General features: G+C 46.9%; 1 protein-coding gene across 2 annotated transcripts in view; it reads left to right on the top strand.

The window, feature by feature from the left end:
- MALL (mal, T cell differentiation protein like) overlaps positions 1–14,164 on the top strand; it is a 33,839-nt gene extending 19,675 nt beyond the window's left edge. Inside the window, exons 2-4 of one of the 2 annotated variants that reach the window (XM_003277713.3) lie at positions 6,332–6,499; positions 10,387–10,509; positions 12,292–14,164. In XM_003277713.3, the coding sequence (XP_003277761.1) occupies positions 6,332–6,499; positions 10,387–10,509; positions 12,292–12,354 (354 nt within the window). In that variant the 3' untranslated portion in view covers positions 12,355–14,164. The remainder of the gene's footprint in view (positions 1–6,331; positions 6,500–10,386; positions 10,510–12,291) is intronic. The other variant, XM_030827818.1, reaches the window with a different exon arrangement.
- The last annotated feature ends 1,325 nt before the right edge of the window (positions 14,165–15,489 follow it).

Raw genomic sequence — 15,489 nt, 5'->3', positions numbered from 1 at the left:
GGAAGAGTGGGGAGTTGTTGTTTAATGGGTGCGGAGTTTCAGACCTGCAAGATGGAAAGCACCCTGGAGATGGATGGTGGTGATGGGTGCACGACAGTGTGAATGAACATGAATGCCACTGAACTGTACACTTAAAAATGGTTAAGATGGTGGATTTTGTTATATGTATTTAACCACAATTTTTAAAAAGAGAGAGAGGTATATAGTAGACAAGAGATCCTGGACTTAAACAGCATGCACTCTGCATACGTGAATGCGAGGGACTATCGTTTCCTTCATCCTGAAACATCACAGTGGCAGAGGGAGCCTGCAGGGCATCAAGGTTCCCACTGTGGGCAACGCCCACATGAGTCCTTTACAGAGCCCATTCCTGCCTGGCCCGTGGTGGGACCAGGGGACCCCGGCTCACTTGTGTGCTAATGACATGAGCCGCACCCATCTTGACTGGGGTCTTTTCCTCTCAGCCTGAAGTTTTTTAGGCTTTATGAAGTCTGTGGTCACCTGAGTGCCAGGGAAGAGAAGGAGAGGCAAAGCTGTCATAAAAATTAAGAGACGCAGTAAGAAAAGGAATTTGGGGTTGGCAGTACATGAAACCTGCCATGCTGAAGCAATGCCCAGCTATGCAGAAAAACCTGCCACCAGGTACCCACCCCTGGCACTCCTCCCTGCTTCTCAGCTCCTTGTCTGCCCCACCCCAAACCCACACCTCTCAGCCACAGCCCAGAGCCCTGGCCACACAGACCTGAGACCGTGCATCTTTTTGACATATCCTTCACGGTTCCCAGGGCGTCATTACTCAGGCAGAGTCTGTCTCAGAACCTCAGTGTGTGATCCCAGCCCCTGCAGCAGCCCCTCTCCCCCCCATGAGGGGCTTCCAGCTGCTCTGCGCAGGTGAGCAGATCCACTCTCTCCAAAGGCCATCCTCCTTATCTCTTTCCCATTCAGAATTCTCCATGAGCCTCCAATGCCCACGCAGCTTTCTTTTCTTTTTAAATTTACATATTATTTGTTTGGGGTTAGTTTAAACGTGAACATGGTCCTATATTCAAAACTGTCTCCAAGCCAAGAGGTTCTGCTTCCCGAGTCCAAGGCACTGACTGGCTGATTGGGTCTCATTCTGGAAATATTCTGTTCACCTGCAACAAACGCACATATATACAGACACTCACACGTGCATTTTCTTATTTTTCTGCACAAATCATAGCACACTGGGTACACTGGTCTGTGCCTTTACAAATTCTTGGAGCTTGTTCCATTTTGGGTTATAGAATTTTCTCTCTCTCTCTTTTTTTTTTGTTTTGTTTTGTTTTTGAAGATTGCAGAGTGTTTCACTTTGCAGACATAATTGATTTAACTGGTCGCCTCCGGATAAAGGGGTCATTTCCTAGCTTTTCTGTAATCAACAGGCTGCAATAAACAACTTTTATATTTGTCATTTTGCTCACGTGCATCATTTGTAGGACAAATTCCATCAAGTGAAATTACTGAGTTGAACAGTATGTGCATTTAATGTTTTGATCAATATTGCCAAAATAATAGAGTCGTTGATGGCACAGTTATTTAACCTGGAGGTGGCAATGGACTTCAACTGGGAGGTTGCAGACGGACACTGGGGGTCTGCGAGTCCCCAGATTTGTAGGCAAAAATTGTGTGTGTGTGTGGGTGGGGGAGTACATTTTTCTTGGCAACAAAAGCTATCATCAACTCATAAGAAGGGTCTGTGCTGTCTAAATGTTATCTCACCCACCCAGCTGAGTGATCTCCCATCTCTCCTTTCCAAAAGTGAATTTCCCATCCTTTAGAGAGGCGTCTCTTGGACATTCCCTCCTCTGTTTCTTTCTCATGGAACATCCCTTCCTGCCTTCTGTGCCATTCCAAATGGTTATGGCTACTACAGCCAACATTCACCGTGTGCCAAACAGACTCACCAAACCCTCACAAGGGCCAGATGATAGAGGGGCCATTGAGACCCCCACCTCCTCTATTTGATAGACAGGCACACAGAGGCACAGACAAGCTAAATGACCTACCCACCAGGCAAAGCTGGGATTCAAACCCAGGAGGAATGGCGCTGCATGGTGCATGGACTGGAGGTGAGAGTAGAAGCAGAGAGCTGGCCTCAGGCTTTCTCAGCCCTGGCCACCCCGCTAGGGAACTCTCAACAACGCAGCCTCCCTTAGCTGTTCAAGCAGACTCTCTGGGGCAGGACCCAGACCCTGGGGCTTTCTTGAAGTCCTCAAAGTGTTCTGGCAATAGCAGGACTTGGAGTGCTGCCTGGAGGGTAGTGCTCAGGTATGCGTGTGTTTGAGAAGCTCTTTGCCCCCACAACACATTTTTTGCCAGCTTCTTTTTCTTTTAAAGCAGTTTTCAAAATAATAAGCATCCTCCAAAAGTGACCAAAGAAGTTTTTGTTTTAAGTATCATTTTGAACTCATGGATTTTACCTTAGTTGATGCATTCCAATCCATCATAGCTGTAAGAAGCTCAAGCCGTCCCATCTTTGGGCAGCAGGAGCCTGCTGAGTCCTTTTGACTGGACCTCAGGAGCCTTTGGAAATTTTCTCACTGTCTGGTGTGGTAACATCAAGGCTCAACCTCCCTCTCCAAACCTGGCATCAGCCCTTTCTTCCTGGACTCCAGTCTGGGTGTTGTTACCCCAGTTCTTACATTCTAGCTCTTAACCAACTTTCTAAATATGAAGGAGCTCTTCATGTTCTAGAGAAGAATAGGTTTTAAAAACCTATTGTTAAGCTCCATCTTTCCTTAAGAAGTCCTTTCAAGTTTCAGTTCAGCCTCTTGGAAAATTCGTATATGACTGTGCGTGTTTGCTTATAAGAAAAGGATCTGCCAAAGTTGTGCTTGAAATCTACTTGCTCTAAATGGCTCGCTGTAATCAAATATTTCTCCACTTTGAGGGCCAGCCCCAACCACTGAAAAATATCTCCTGCTCTGAGGAAATACAAAAATAAGCATTAAAATGGGAAAGCAGTTTAGGCCACCAGGAAATTTGGAAAGCCAAATATGAGCTTTAAGAAAAAGTAAAAACAAATACTCAAAGCTTTCACAACTATAAGGAATCCAACCTAGACTACTTGAGACAGAAATCAGATCACGAACTCTAGTGGGTTTCAATCCACCTGCAGCCCTTGGCTCTGGTCCCTCCTCCTGTTTAGGAGGTAGAGGGGTGTGGAAATAAGAAGTGAGTGACTTTCTTCTGCAGAACATTGATTCTGCAACACTGAAGCCATTGCAGGAAGGTTCCCATGATGTTTGAGCAGATTCCCAAATGCTCAGAGGCCCCTGGCCTGTTGTGAAAGGTAGGACAAGGATCCCTAAGCCATAGCTGGAACCCAGAGAGAGGAAGCCACTGATGGGCTCCCTGAGACTCCAGGTATGATGTCCCCATCAAGGCCTCTAATGCCCCAGGCAGACCTTGGCCGAGGCTCTAGCAGGCCACCCTCTGGCACATTCTAGGAGCCTCTACCTGGCCCAGCCTTTGGCCTTGAAACCTGGTTTTTAGGGCAAGAACCACAAGTGTCCTACATCATGTCCGAGTCCCACCATGCACTGCCTGTGTGACCTCAGGCCCCAGTCCCCTCCGGTACAGTATTACCTCATGGACTGTGGCAAAGATTAAATGCGCAAATGTAAGTAACATGCATATGGCTGTATCTGGCCAGGCAAGCTTCAGATGGCAAGAGGGGGACCGGGACCCCTCTGCAGGCACTGACTGGCAAGATGGGACTGAGGTTCCCTTGCTGTCCCCATGCCTGGCACAGGTGAGCGGGCAGTAAGCAGTGGAAAGTATCGAATGCTAGTTCTCTGGTCTTTCCAAGGGAGTTAGAATTGTTGTGTGGACTAAATGAGGCAGTCTGAGTGAATGCATTTTATTAAGTGTAAAGTACCTGGTGAACCACTAATAACCAGCATTGTTTGGGTGCTGTTCATGTGCCAGCATCTTAATGCACTTCTCATGGCTTCTTGGCAAGTGCCTTAAAGCTGAGCCCTGGTACCTTTCTGAAGCATCAGCAGCCCTTGTCACTGGGATTGACATGCAACAGCACAGTTAAGGGGGAGCCAGAGGACAGCGGCTTCCGTTCCTCACCACCCTCTCCCTAGGACAAGCCAGCCTTGACTCATTCTCCGGCAGTCTCAGACCAGCCTAGGACTTCCAAAATTCACTTGGATATTGATTGTTAAGGAGGAATTTGCTACCAGAACTGGTGCTTTAAGAGGTGGCCATGCTGCTGGAGTTGTTTTCCGGCCCCATAAAGCTATGATTGTCCTCCTTGCTGAGGAGTCTCTGCCTTGTGGTCAACTTCCTGTTCTCTTCTGGCTTCTCATCTCCCTTTTCATTTTTCTCCTTAAAAGGCCGTGAATATTCCATAAATCCAAAGACAACTGCCAGACAACAGCATGTGGAAGCCTCAGAAGGGAAAGGGTGACATATCTATGTCTATGTATTGGCCAGTTGTAAGATACGAACTGCTGGTCCCAGAAAGCTAAGGATATAGTTTGGAAAGCAGAACTGAAGTTGTATATCTTTTGGCTGAGCTATACAGCAGGGCGTGAAGGCGGGGCACAGTGGCTCATGCCTGTAATCTCAGCACTTTGGGAGGCCAAGCCAGGAGGATTGCTTGAGGCTAAGGGTTTAAGACCAGCCTGGGCAACACAGCAAGACCCTGTCTCTACAAAAAATAAAATAAAAATTGGCCAGGATTGGTAGTATGTACCTGTAGTCCTAGCTACTTAGGAGGCTGAGGTGGGAGGATCATTTGCCCTCAGGAGTTGGAGGCTGCAGTGAGCCATGATTGCACCTCTGCACTCCAGCCTGAGTGACAGAGACAGACTCTCTCAAGAAAAAAAAGTGAGTGAAGTTGTTTGGTCTAGAAAGTTTCTAATACATCATTCAGAACTGAGGTACCTCCACGGACATGAGCTCCCAGTAAAAATTCACTAAATATAAGAGGAAACAAGTGAACAAGAATAGAAGTTAACGGAAGCCACAAACTGCAGAATCAAGCTATTAAGGCCAAGTGAATGGAATTTTCAGATATTAAATGCAGAATGAATACTAAGCAGGAGTAATAAAAAGATATCCACATCTCAACACATGGTATCACTGTTTCACAAACTGCAGAATGCCAAAGACACAGTGAAGACTAAATATAGCCAAATAAGGAAGACAGATCCCTACAAAGCAAGAGTTCACCTGACAGCTGACCTTTCAATGGCAACAATGGAAGCCAGAATCAACAGAATAATATGGAAAAATATACAACACAGTGGAAATATATCTTGGAAGTGCGGAGAGAAAATAATTGTCAGGGGAAATTTAAGGACGTTTTCTAATAAATCAAACAGACTACTACCCGCTGACCTTCACTAAAGAGACTACTAAAGGTTGCACTCCAGGAAGAAGGAAAATTATCTCAGGAAGAAAATCTGGAACGCAAGAATATCTTCATGACTCAAAATAGAGAAGAATTTCTTAAACTTGATAAAAACATAGTCAATAAAGGAAAAGATTGACATATTCAACTGCGTTAAAATTACGGGCTTAGTTAATCAGAGGAAACCATAAAATATGTGAATGCTAGCAGAATATATTTGCAATGTTTATGACAGTCCATGAAATCCCCACCATTAGCAATAATTCCTATGAATCCATAAGAAAAAGAAAAATGTATTTAAAAATATTTAACTGATTAAAAAAATACAAAACTTTACAGAGGAGGAAATATTAATGGCTAACAAATATATAAAAATAAGCTCTATCTCATTAGTAAACAATTACACAGTGTCAGTGAGCAACAGGGAGTGTCCCACAGCATGGTGTGAGGTTAGTGGGGTGAGGGGATGTGGTCCACTGAGGACTCCAGGTCCTTTTTAAAGAGACAGTCACAACTCATTTCAGCCTACTCTGGCCTGAGAAATGGGTACACTGTGGCCAGAACCATGGATTTCTAAAGAAATGTCCCAAATCTGGATTTTCCATGTGAAACATCCTGTTTTGAATATTGGGAACGTATTCAGAATTGTTTAAAAGTGTATATGCCAATACTGCTTGAGCCAAAAGACACATTCACAAGCTAGACTTGGCCGAGAATCCCTCTGTTCGTGACCTCTGCATTAACCCCTTGAATTTTCTAACAATTTGACCTGACTTTAACGTGACTCAGAGGGGCCAGCCTTCCTTCCCCATTTCCCTCTTGGTTCCCTCCTAACTTCACCTGAACTTGTAACTAGAGACAGAAAAGAGACACCCTGCAAAGGGAAACATACTCCACACTAGCTAAGGAAACCCCTTCTTTTATGCTTTTATCTTCCAGATATTTGGGTTCCTGGTTTGGACCCTGGTAGCCGCCACCCACATAGTATACCCATTGCTGCAAGGATGGGTGATGTATGTCTCGCTCACCTCGTTTCTCATCTCCTTGATGTTCCTGTTGTCTTACTTGTTTGGATTTTACAAAAGATTTGAATCCTGGAGAGTTCTGGTAAGGACCAGCAGCATGGCTCTTCCTGGGTGGACGTTCTGGGTTGGGTGAGGACGATTGGCCTTTCTGGGCAGGGAGGGATCCTGGGCTAGGCTCCTATGGAACCAAGATTTTTTATCTTACCATTTTTACTAACACGCCAAAATGAAGACATTTATCCACAAGAGTAAATAATTCCTTGTATTCCCCTTCACTGTCTTCCCTGTTAGGAGAATACACAATGACCTGTGATCAAGCATATTCTGATGTGTTCCCCCTAAATTTTCTTCCTGATAAAATCCTTGGAGCAACGCTGAAGAAAAAGCTAGTAGGAAAAAAATCACTTCATTCTCAAGGCCCTATCACAATCCCTGTGACAGGTTATTTCTTCCATATCCCAAATGAATTATATGCAAAGTATATATATATATTTTATATATATATATATATAATTGTATATATACAATTATACTTGTACTCTACAAATAATTTTAGATGTAGATACTTTCATTTAATATTACATTGTTAGTTTTTATTTATTGCATCATCGCAAAAAACCATTTAAAAGTGTTCCACACTGAACAATTGAAGACATATTTAAAAGTACAGAATATTGTATTATAGGCCCTCATGTAGCCATAACCCAGATTCCAGCATTATGAAGACCTTAACACATTTGTTTCATCTAGCCTTTATCCCCACTAAGGAATTTTAAAGCAAACCCCAAACATCATGCCATTCTATTCCACACACTTCAGTATGTTTCCAAAAAACCCCCGCAAACTTTCTCACATTGTCACATGTATACAAAGTAAACAATTCCTCAGCATACCTAAGACAGTATACAGTGGTCCCCCTATCTCTGGAGGATAAGTCCCAAGACCCCCCAAGGGGATGCCTGAATCCTCAGAGAGTACTGAACCCCAAATTTGCTATGCATGCATTTCTTTTTCCTTCTCTACAATTTCACAGATAGACAATTCATTCTTACTATAGATCTTAACAACCTCAGCATATTTTTTTCTTTACTTATTAAGTTAAAAACTTATACTGTTTAACTTAAAGAAAGCACTCTATGACTTCTTTTTGGCATATCCAAATTGCCAGCATCACTACTCTTGCAATTTGGGGCCGTTATGAAGTAAAATAAGGATTCTTTGAATGCAAGCACTGCAATGCCACAACAGTCGATCTGATAGCCCAGATGAGTACAAAGTGTCTAATACGGGTGGCATAGACAGTGTAGATATGCTAGACAAAGGTCTGATTCACATTTCAGGTGGAACAGGGTGGGACAGTGCAAGATTTCATCATTGTACTCAGAAAGGCACACATTTAATCATTAATTTCTGGAATTTTTCATTTAATATTTCAGACCAAGATTGACTTTGGGTAACTGAAATATACTGATCTTTATTAATCTGCCATTGCTTATGACATAGATATTACATTAAAAACACTGTGTATTAGTCTATTCTCACATTGCTATAAACAACCAGAGACTGGGTAAATTATAAAGAAAAGAGGTTTAATTGACTCATAGTTCCTCATGGTTAGGGAGGCCTCAGGAAACTTACAATCACAGTGGAAGGTGAAGGGTAAGCAAGGCATGCCTTGCATGGCAGCAGGAGAGATGGGGGAGGGGAAGTATCATACTTTTAAACCATCAGATCCCATGAGAACACATTCACTATCATGAGAACAGCATAGGGGAAACTGCCCCCATGATCCAATCACCTCCCACCAGGTCCCTCCCTTGATACATATGGATTACAATTGGAGATGAGATTTGGGTGGGGACAAAAAGCCAAACCATATCATTATACCACTGGCCCCTCCCAAATCTCGTCCTTCTCACATTTAAAAATACAATCATGCCTTCTCAACAGTCCCCCAAAATTTCAACTTATTCCAGCATTAACCCAAAAGTCTAAGTCCAAATTCTCATCTAAGACAAGAGAAGTCTCTTCTGCCTACGAGCCTGTAAAATCAAAAAGCAAGTTAGTTACTGCCAAGACACAATAAGGGTACAGGCATTGGGTAAATGCTCCCATTCCAAATGGGAGAAATTGGTCAAAACAAAGGGGCTACAGGCCCCATGCAAGTCCTAAGCCCAGCTGGGCAGCCATTAAATGTCAACATTCCAAAATCTCTTTTGACTTTATGTCTCACATTCAAGTCACACTGTTGCAAAGGGTGGGCACCCAAGACCTTGGGCAGCTCCACCCCTGTGGCTCATCACAGTACAGCCCCTGCAGCTGCTTTCACAAACTGGCATTGAGTGTCTGTGGTTTTTCAAGGTGACCAATGCAAACTGTCAGTGGACCTACCATTCTGGGGTCTGAAGGACATCTCTTCTCACGGCTCTACTAGCCAGTGCCACAGTGGGGACTCTGTGTGGGGGGTCTGACCCCACATTTCCCTTCTGCACTGCCCTAGTAGAGGTTCTTCATAAGGGCTCCACTCCTGCAGCAGACTCTGCCTGTACATCCAGGCATTTCCATACCTCCTCTGAAATCATGGCAGAGGTTCCTAAACCTCAATTCTTGCCTTCTGCATGCTTGTAGGTCCAACACCATGTGTCAGCTGCCAAGGCTTGGGGCTTACACCCTCTGAAGCAATGGCCCAAGCTGTACCTTGGCCCCCAACTGCTGGAGCTGGGGCAGCTGGGTTGCAGAGTGCTGTGTTCCAGGACTGTGCACAGCAACAGGACCCTGAGCCTGGTCCACCAAACCATTTTTCCCTCCTAGGTCTCTGAGCCTGTGATGGGAGGGGCTGCTGTGAAGATCTCTGAAATGCCCTGGAGATATCTTCCCCATTGTCTTGGGGACCCTCATTACTTATGAAAATCTCTGCAGCTGACAGCCTGAATTTATCCCCAGAAAGTATGTTTTTCTTTTCTACCACATGGTCAGGCTGCAAATTTTCCAAACTTTTATGTTCTGCTTCCCTTTTAAACATAAGTTCCAATTTTGGACCATCTCTTTGTGAATGCATATGACTGTACACTTTCAGGAAAAGTCAGGTCACATCTTGAATGCTTCAATGCTTAGAAATTTCTTCTGCCAGTTATCCCAAATCTTCTCTTTTAAGTTCAGAGTGCCACAGATCTCTAGGGCAGGGGTAAAACGCCACCAGTCTCTTTGCTAAAGCGTAGCAAGAGTGACCTTCATTCCAGTTCCCAATAAGTTCCTCATGTCCATCTGAGACCACCTCAGCCTGGATTTCATTGTCCATATCACTATCAGCATTTTGGTCAGAATCATTCAACAAGTCTCTAGAAAGTTCCAAACTTTCCTACATCTTCCTGTCTTCTTCTGAGTACCCCAAACTGTTCCAACCTCTGCCCATTATCCAGTTCCAAAGTTGCTTTGGAATTTTTTTATAGCAGTGCCTGACTCCAGGTACCAATTTTCTGTATTAGTCTGTTCTTACACTGCTATAAAGAACTACCCGAGACTGGGTAATTTATAAGGACAAGAGGTTTAATTGGCTCACAGTTCTGCATGGCTAGGGAGGCCTCAGGAACCTTACAATCATGGTGGAAGGCGAAGGGGAAGCAAAGCACACCTTACATGGCAGCAGAAGAGAGTGAGAGAGGGAAGTGTCACACTTTTAAACCATCAGATCTTATGAGGACTCCCTCACTATCACAAGAACAGCATGGGGAAACTGACCCCATAATCCGATCATCTCCCACCAGGTCCCTCCCCCAACATGTGGGGATTACAATTCGAGAGGAGATTTGGGGGGACACAGAGCCAAACCAAATCACACTGCAAAAAAAAAAAGCAGGAGTCTAGGGGGCTGGCCTGCCTCATTTGCTCATTCTTTACAGCTGTGTAGCCAGAGAGGAAAATGCTCACCTGATTGACGTGGCCATGCATGGCTCTGCTCTGCATTTCCAGGACAGCCTGTACCACGGGACCACTGGCATCCTGTATATGAGCGCTGCCGTCCTGCAAGTACATGCCACGATCGTTTCTGAGAAACTGGACCCGAGAATTTACTACATTAATTCGGCAGCCTCGGTGAGTGGGCTGGCCAAGGACAGCAGTCTTGGCTGGGGGATGTTTTGTGCAGGAGGCCTAACTTTGCTTGTGCTGTAGAGACCCTGAGCCCTCAAGTAGAAGGAGCCATGGGGGCAGGGGAGATGGATGTGTGTCCCTGTAAACCTGTGCACCCACGTTCAGGGGTCCTCTTTTACCTTCTATTGTTCCCACTCTAGCTTTCCTCTCTCTTAGACGCCCCCCACACTGTCTGCAGAATTTTCTTTTTCCAAAACACAAATTGGAACAGGTGTCTCTCTCCTACTGAAAATCCTTCAATGGCACCCACTGCCTTTGGAATGGGGCCCGCATCCCTCGGCATGGCTGAACTATTGAGAGATGAAGCAGGGAAGCGGAAAGTGGAATGCCAAGGTCTCAGGGGAGGGGGCATCAGGGAAGGCCCTGTCAAGAGGACAGAAGGAGGCAGGGGCCACTAGGCAGTTACCCCTGCTAAGGTCCCTCTGTGTGCTCAAGGGCAGCCAGGAGGGTGGTGTAGCTGGGACAGCTGGCCATGGAGGGCTGCAGGGGCCATTGCTGGTCTTGCAAGTTTAGGAAGTTAAACTCACCTGATGAGGAGGGAAGGGAGGCAGACAGGCTGGAAGGCAGCTGAAATATTTTGTGGCCACCCCAGAGGGTCACAGTGCACTCCACAGTGGGTGGCATTTACCTCCATCTAACCCATGTATGTGCTACTCGTCTATCTTGCTGCTATCTGCTTCTTATCTCTCAAATGTAAGCTCCATGAGGGCAGGAATTTTTGAATATTTTCTTCACTGTTATACCCACAGTTGTTCTTGAAGGAAAGCAGGTGCTTAAAAGATATTTGTTGACTGACTGACTGAATGAGGAGCGTGTGAGTGGACAGTGGGGCAGAGTGGGGCTGGGATGTTTGGCAGGGCCCGAAAAGTATTGAAGGTGACGGCCCTACCCTGAGAAAAGAGCAGAGCCGTCATACAGCTTCAACGTGGGGCAACATGATTGTGCTCTCCCCATGAGTGAGAAGTGTCCTCACTTGTCCACTTCTGCCTGCCCTGACCAAATGGTGGAGCAGATTCGAGAGGCAGGGCAGGCAGAAGTGGACAAGTGACACCATGAGGAGTCCTGCCAAGGGATGCCAGTGGCTGAGACAAGGGAGAAATGAATGTCCCAAGAGCTAGGCAGGGAAATCTGTAGCCTTTGGGGTGGCTTTGCATATGGCTGGCAAGGGAGGCAGGAGGAGCCAGGGGCCACAGGCGTCAGGCTCAGGCAGTGGGGCGAGAGGAGGACCCTGGGGCCCACTGGGCTTGTAAGGCTTGTGAGGAAACGTCAGGGGCTCAGTGTGAGCCAGGAAGAGCTGGAGGAGGCCTGAACATTCACAAGGAGCTGATAAGCAGCCGCTCAGGACAGAGTTCTGGACCAGCGAGGGGAGCTGTAGGAATGTTCAGAACACAGGTTTGCTGGAGGTGGGCAGAGGAGAGCGGGCCTCGGACAGGAGGTCAGCGTGGGATATGGGCCCAGGGCTAGGGTGGAGGTGAGCCTGCTTCACAGCCAGGTGCAGATGAGAGAGACTGCAGTCCGGAAAGGACACCAGGATGGCCCCGGGAGGCCCTGATGGAAAGTTTCCAAAAGAGGGAGTTGTTGGCCAGGGGTTGCTGCCCTCAGGCCAGGCAGGAGGCGAGGAGACAGGGTCATTCGTGGCCTCCTGGGCAGTGGGGCTGAGGGTCCCTGAGCGGGGGGAGGAGCTGGCGCTGCTGTCTCTAACAGTCGCTCTTCACCTCCTTCCAGTTCTTTGCCTTCATCACCACGCTGCTCTACATTCTCCATGCCTTCAGCATCTATTACCGCTGATGCACAGGCGCCAGGCCAAAGGGGAAATGCTCTTTGAAAACCCCGATTATTGGTCCCCAAAAGCAGCTTCCAACGTTTGCCATCTGGATGATAAACAGAAGATCCACTAAAACGTCCACGGGATTAACAGCGTCCTTGCAGACTGAGCAATGACACCACATTTTGTTTGGACATTTAAATTCACTCTGCTGCATAGGAGGAAGGTTTTCTTTTTCCTGGGAAAACAACTGTCTCTTGGAATTATCTAACCATGAACTTGCTCTTCTAGACAACTTACATCAAAGCCCTCACTCCACTAATGGAGAATCCCAGCTCCACTAATGCCAAGTCTGTTTGGGAATTTTGCCTCAGCTGTGGGTTTCCCTAGAGTAGGTGCAGGGGAATACTCAGTCTGATTCTCTCTCTCTCTCTTTTTTTTTTTTTTTCTTTTTGAGACGGAGTCTCACTCTGTCACCCAGGCTGGAGTGCAGTGGCACGATCTCCACTCACTGCAAGCTCCGCCTCCCGGGTTCCTGCCATTTTCCTGCCTCAGCCTCCCGAGTAGCTGGGACTACAGGCACCCACCACCACGCCTGGCTAATTTTGTTGTATTTTTAGTAGAGACGGGGTTTCACCGTATTAGCTAGGATGGTCTCGATCTCCTGACCTCGTGATCTTCCCACCTCGGCCTCCCAAAATGCTGGGAGCCACCGTGCCCAGCCTGATTCTCTAAAAATTGAAGAGGTGCTGCCAAGGCCTTCAGATCTAATGCAGACGCACAGACCTTGTTCCTGGTCCTTGTTCAGCCTGCGCTAGGGAGCCGTGGTCCTGAGTTCCTGGGAAGGCTGACAGGGTCAAGCCACCCTGCCCACCAGCCTCCCACTTCCCCTCCCCTTTCCTCTCCAGCATTGGGATCCAAGGAAAATCTGCATGAAGCCAATTTTGAGGGTAGATGTGTGGGGAAAATAAATTATTATACAGTAAGACCTGGGGCTTGAGGGGTGGGGAATGGGGAGGGAAGGGCACAGCCTGCTCCTCCATGAGTCTGACATCTCAGAAACTGCGCAGCTGCCGGACGCCTGGGTCAGGACTCCAAGACCCCACCTCTTAAGGACTGGTTCCTCAGAAAAGACCCTCAGGGAAAAAGGTGAAAACATTACATCCATGGATTCTCCTGCCACAACCACATTGGAAGAAAATGCTGCCGCATCATCTCAGCGAGGAGTGAAGGACCCATGTCCCAGGGACCATGCTCCTTCACCTGCACTCACCTCCCTCACATTCTCTTAAGCACCCGGTGGCCCTCCGAAGCCTGGCGGAATGGTGGTGCCCACGGGGTTGGGCAAGGGCTCACCAGGACCTCAATGGGCAAAGCTGTGCACACTAAAATATCAAATCAAGGTGCTTGGTTTTAAAGTAAATGTTTTTCTAAAGAAAGCTGTGCTCTTCTGCTGACCCAGACGAATAGAGCACAGCCCTGTAACTGCACGTGCCTTCTGTCATTGGGAATGAAATAAATTATTATGAGAAAGGGACTTGTCCTAACTGGTTTGAGACCTTACAGTTTTGTATCAACATTTTTCCCCTCCTGGGGTTTGCAGGGGCAGGGACAGAACTACAGGAGTCATGGGAAAGAAAATTCTGGCTTCACTACTGCTCACTGCTCACTTTCTGATCACTGTGATACTTTTCTTTTTTTTTGCAACCTGATACCTTGAAAAGCCTCCATGTGTCTCTCCTTTTGTTGCCTGGCAGCTGTCTAGGATGATCACTGTTTAATATTTACTAAGTAGCCACATGCAAATAAAAGTTGTTTGTATGGTAAAAAGGAGCAGTTGGTCGACTTCATCTTGTTAGCATCTGGAACTGGCCATCAGGTCCTAGGTGCTGTCAGTAATTTCAAGAAAAGCACCCCTTGGAGCATTTCACAACCTAAGTTCTCTGAGGGTGGGATCCCAGCCCACCTGGCCTTGCTTCTAGAGCAAGAGTGAATGGAGGTCACGTTTGACTCCAGGGCTTTGGGTTTTTAATGTCATTTGTATTTGAGTAAGGACAGTTTGGGTGCAAGTTCCAGAAACCAAACTCACACAGCCTAGGCAAAATTGGGAGTGCACCAGTAGGGGCTGGGAGAGGTGAGGAGGGCTCAGCAGGAGGAGAGCTGACCCCCCCCCCATGGCTCTCTGCTGCACATTGGCCATCGTCTCCTGCCACACTGCAAGACTTGTCCAAGTCTCAACAAACACCGGCCTCCCATCCCATGTGCAGACACTAGAGGCTCAGCCTGGGCCCCCCGAGTCCATCCACCCGCAGCTGTTGCAGTGCTGCTTTCTGCCTTGAGGGGCAGCCCTCCTCTCAGTGTAGGAGTCTCCCCAGGCTCTTGTCTTCTGGAGGGAACACCCCGAGGCTCTTGGCAGGCTTCTCAGGCCCCAGCAGGAGTGGGCTATCGGAGAACCTGCCCCGATAGTCATGTAGGTTCTTTTCTATTTTCCCTAAGTGTCGGCCAGCTTGAGAAATAAAGGGACAGAGTACAAAAGAGAAATTTTAAAGCTGGGCGTCCGGGGGAGACATCACATATCGGTAGGTTCCGTGATGCCCCACAAGCCGTAAAACCAGCAAGTTTTTATTAGGGACTTTCAAAAGGGGAGGGAGTGTGCGAATAGGTGTGGGTCACAGAGATCACGTACTTCACAAGGTAATAGAATATCAGAAGGCAAATGGAGGCAGGGCGAGATCACAGGACCACAGGACTGGGGCGAAATTAAAATTGCTAATGAAGTTTCAGGCACCATTGTCATTGGTAACATTTTTTCAGGAGACAGGGTTTGAGAACAACCGGTCTGACCAAAATTTATTAGGTGGGAATATCCTCTTCCTAATAAGCCTGGGAGCGCTATGGGAGACTGGGGTCTATTTCACCCCTACAGCCTCCACCATAGAAGACAGCCACGCCCGGGGGGGCGTCTATAGGCCTACCCCCAGGCACGTATTCTCTTTCCCAGGGATCTTCCTTGCTGAGAAAAAGAATTCAGCGATATTTCTCCCATTTGCTTTTGAAAGAAGAGAAATATGGCTCCGTTCTGCCTGGCTCACTGGTGGTCAGAGTTTAAGGTTATCTCTCTTGTTCCCTAAACATTGCTGTTACCCTGTTCTTTTTTC

Source organism: Nomascus leucogenys, chromosome 14, assembly GCF_006542625.1.
Source record: "Nomascus leucogenys isolate Asia chromosome 14, Asia_NLE_v1, whole genome shotgun sequence".
Taxonomy (NCBI): domain Eukaryota; kingdom Metazoa; phylum Chordata; class Mammalia; order Primates; family Hylobatidae; genus Nomascus; species Nomascus leucogenys.
This window is presented reverse-complemented; position numbering and strand designations above follow the sequence as displayed.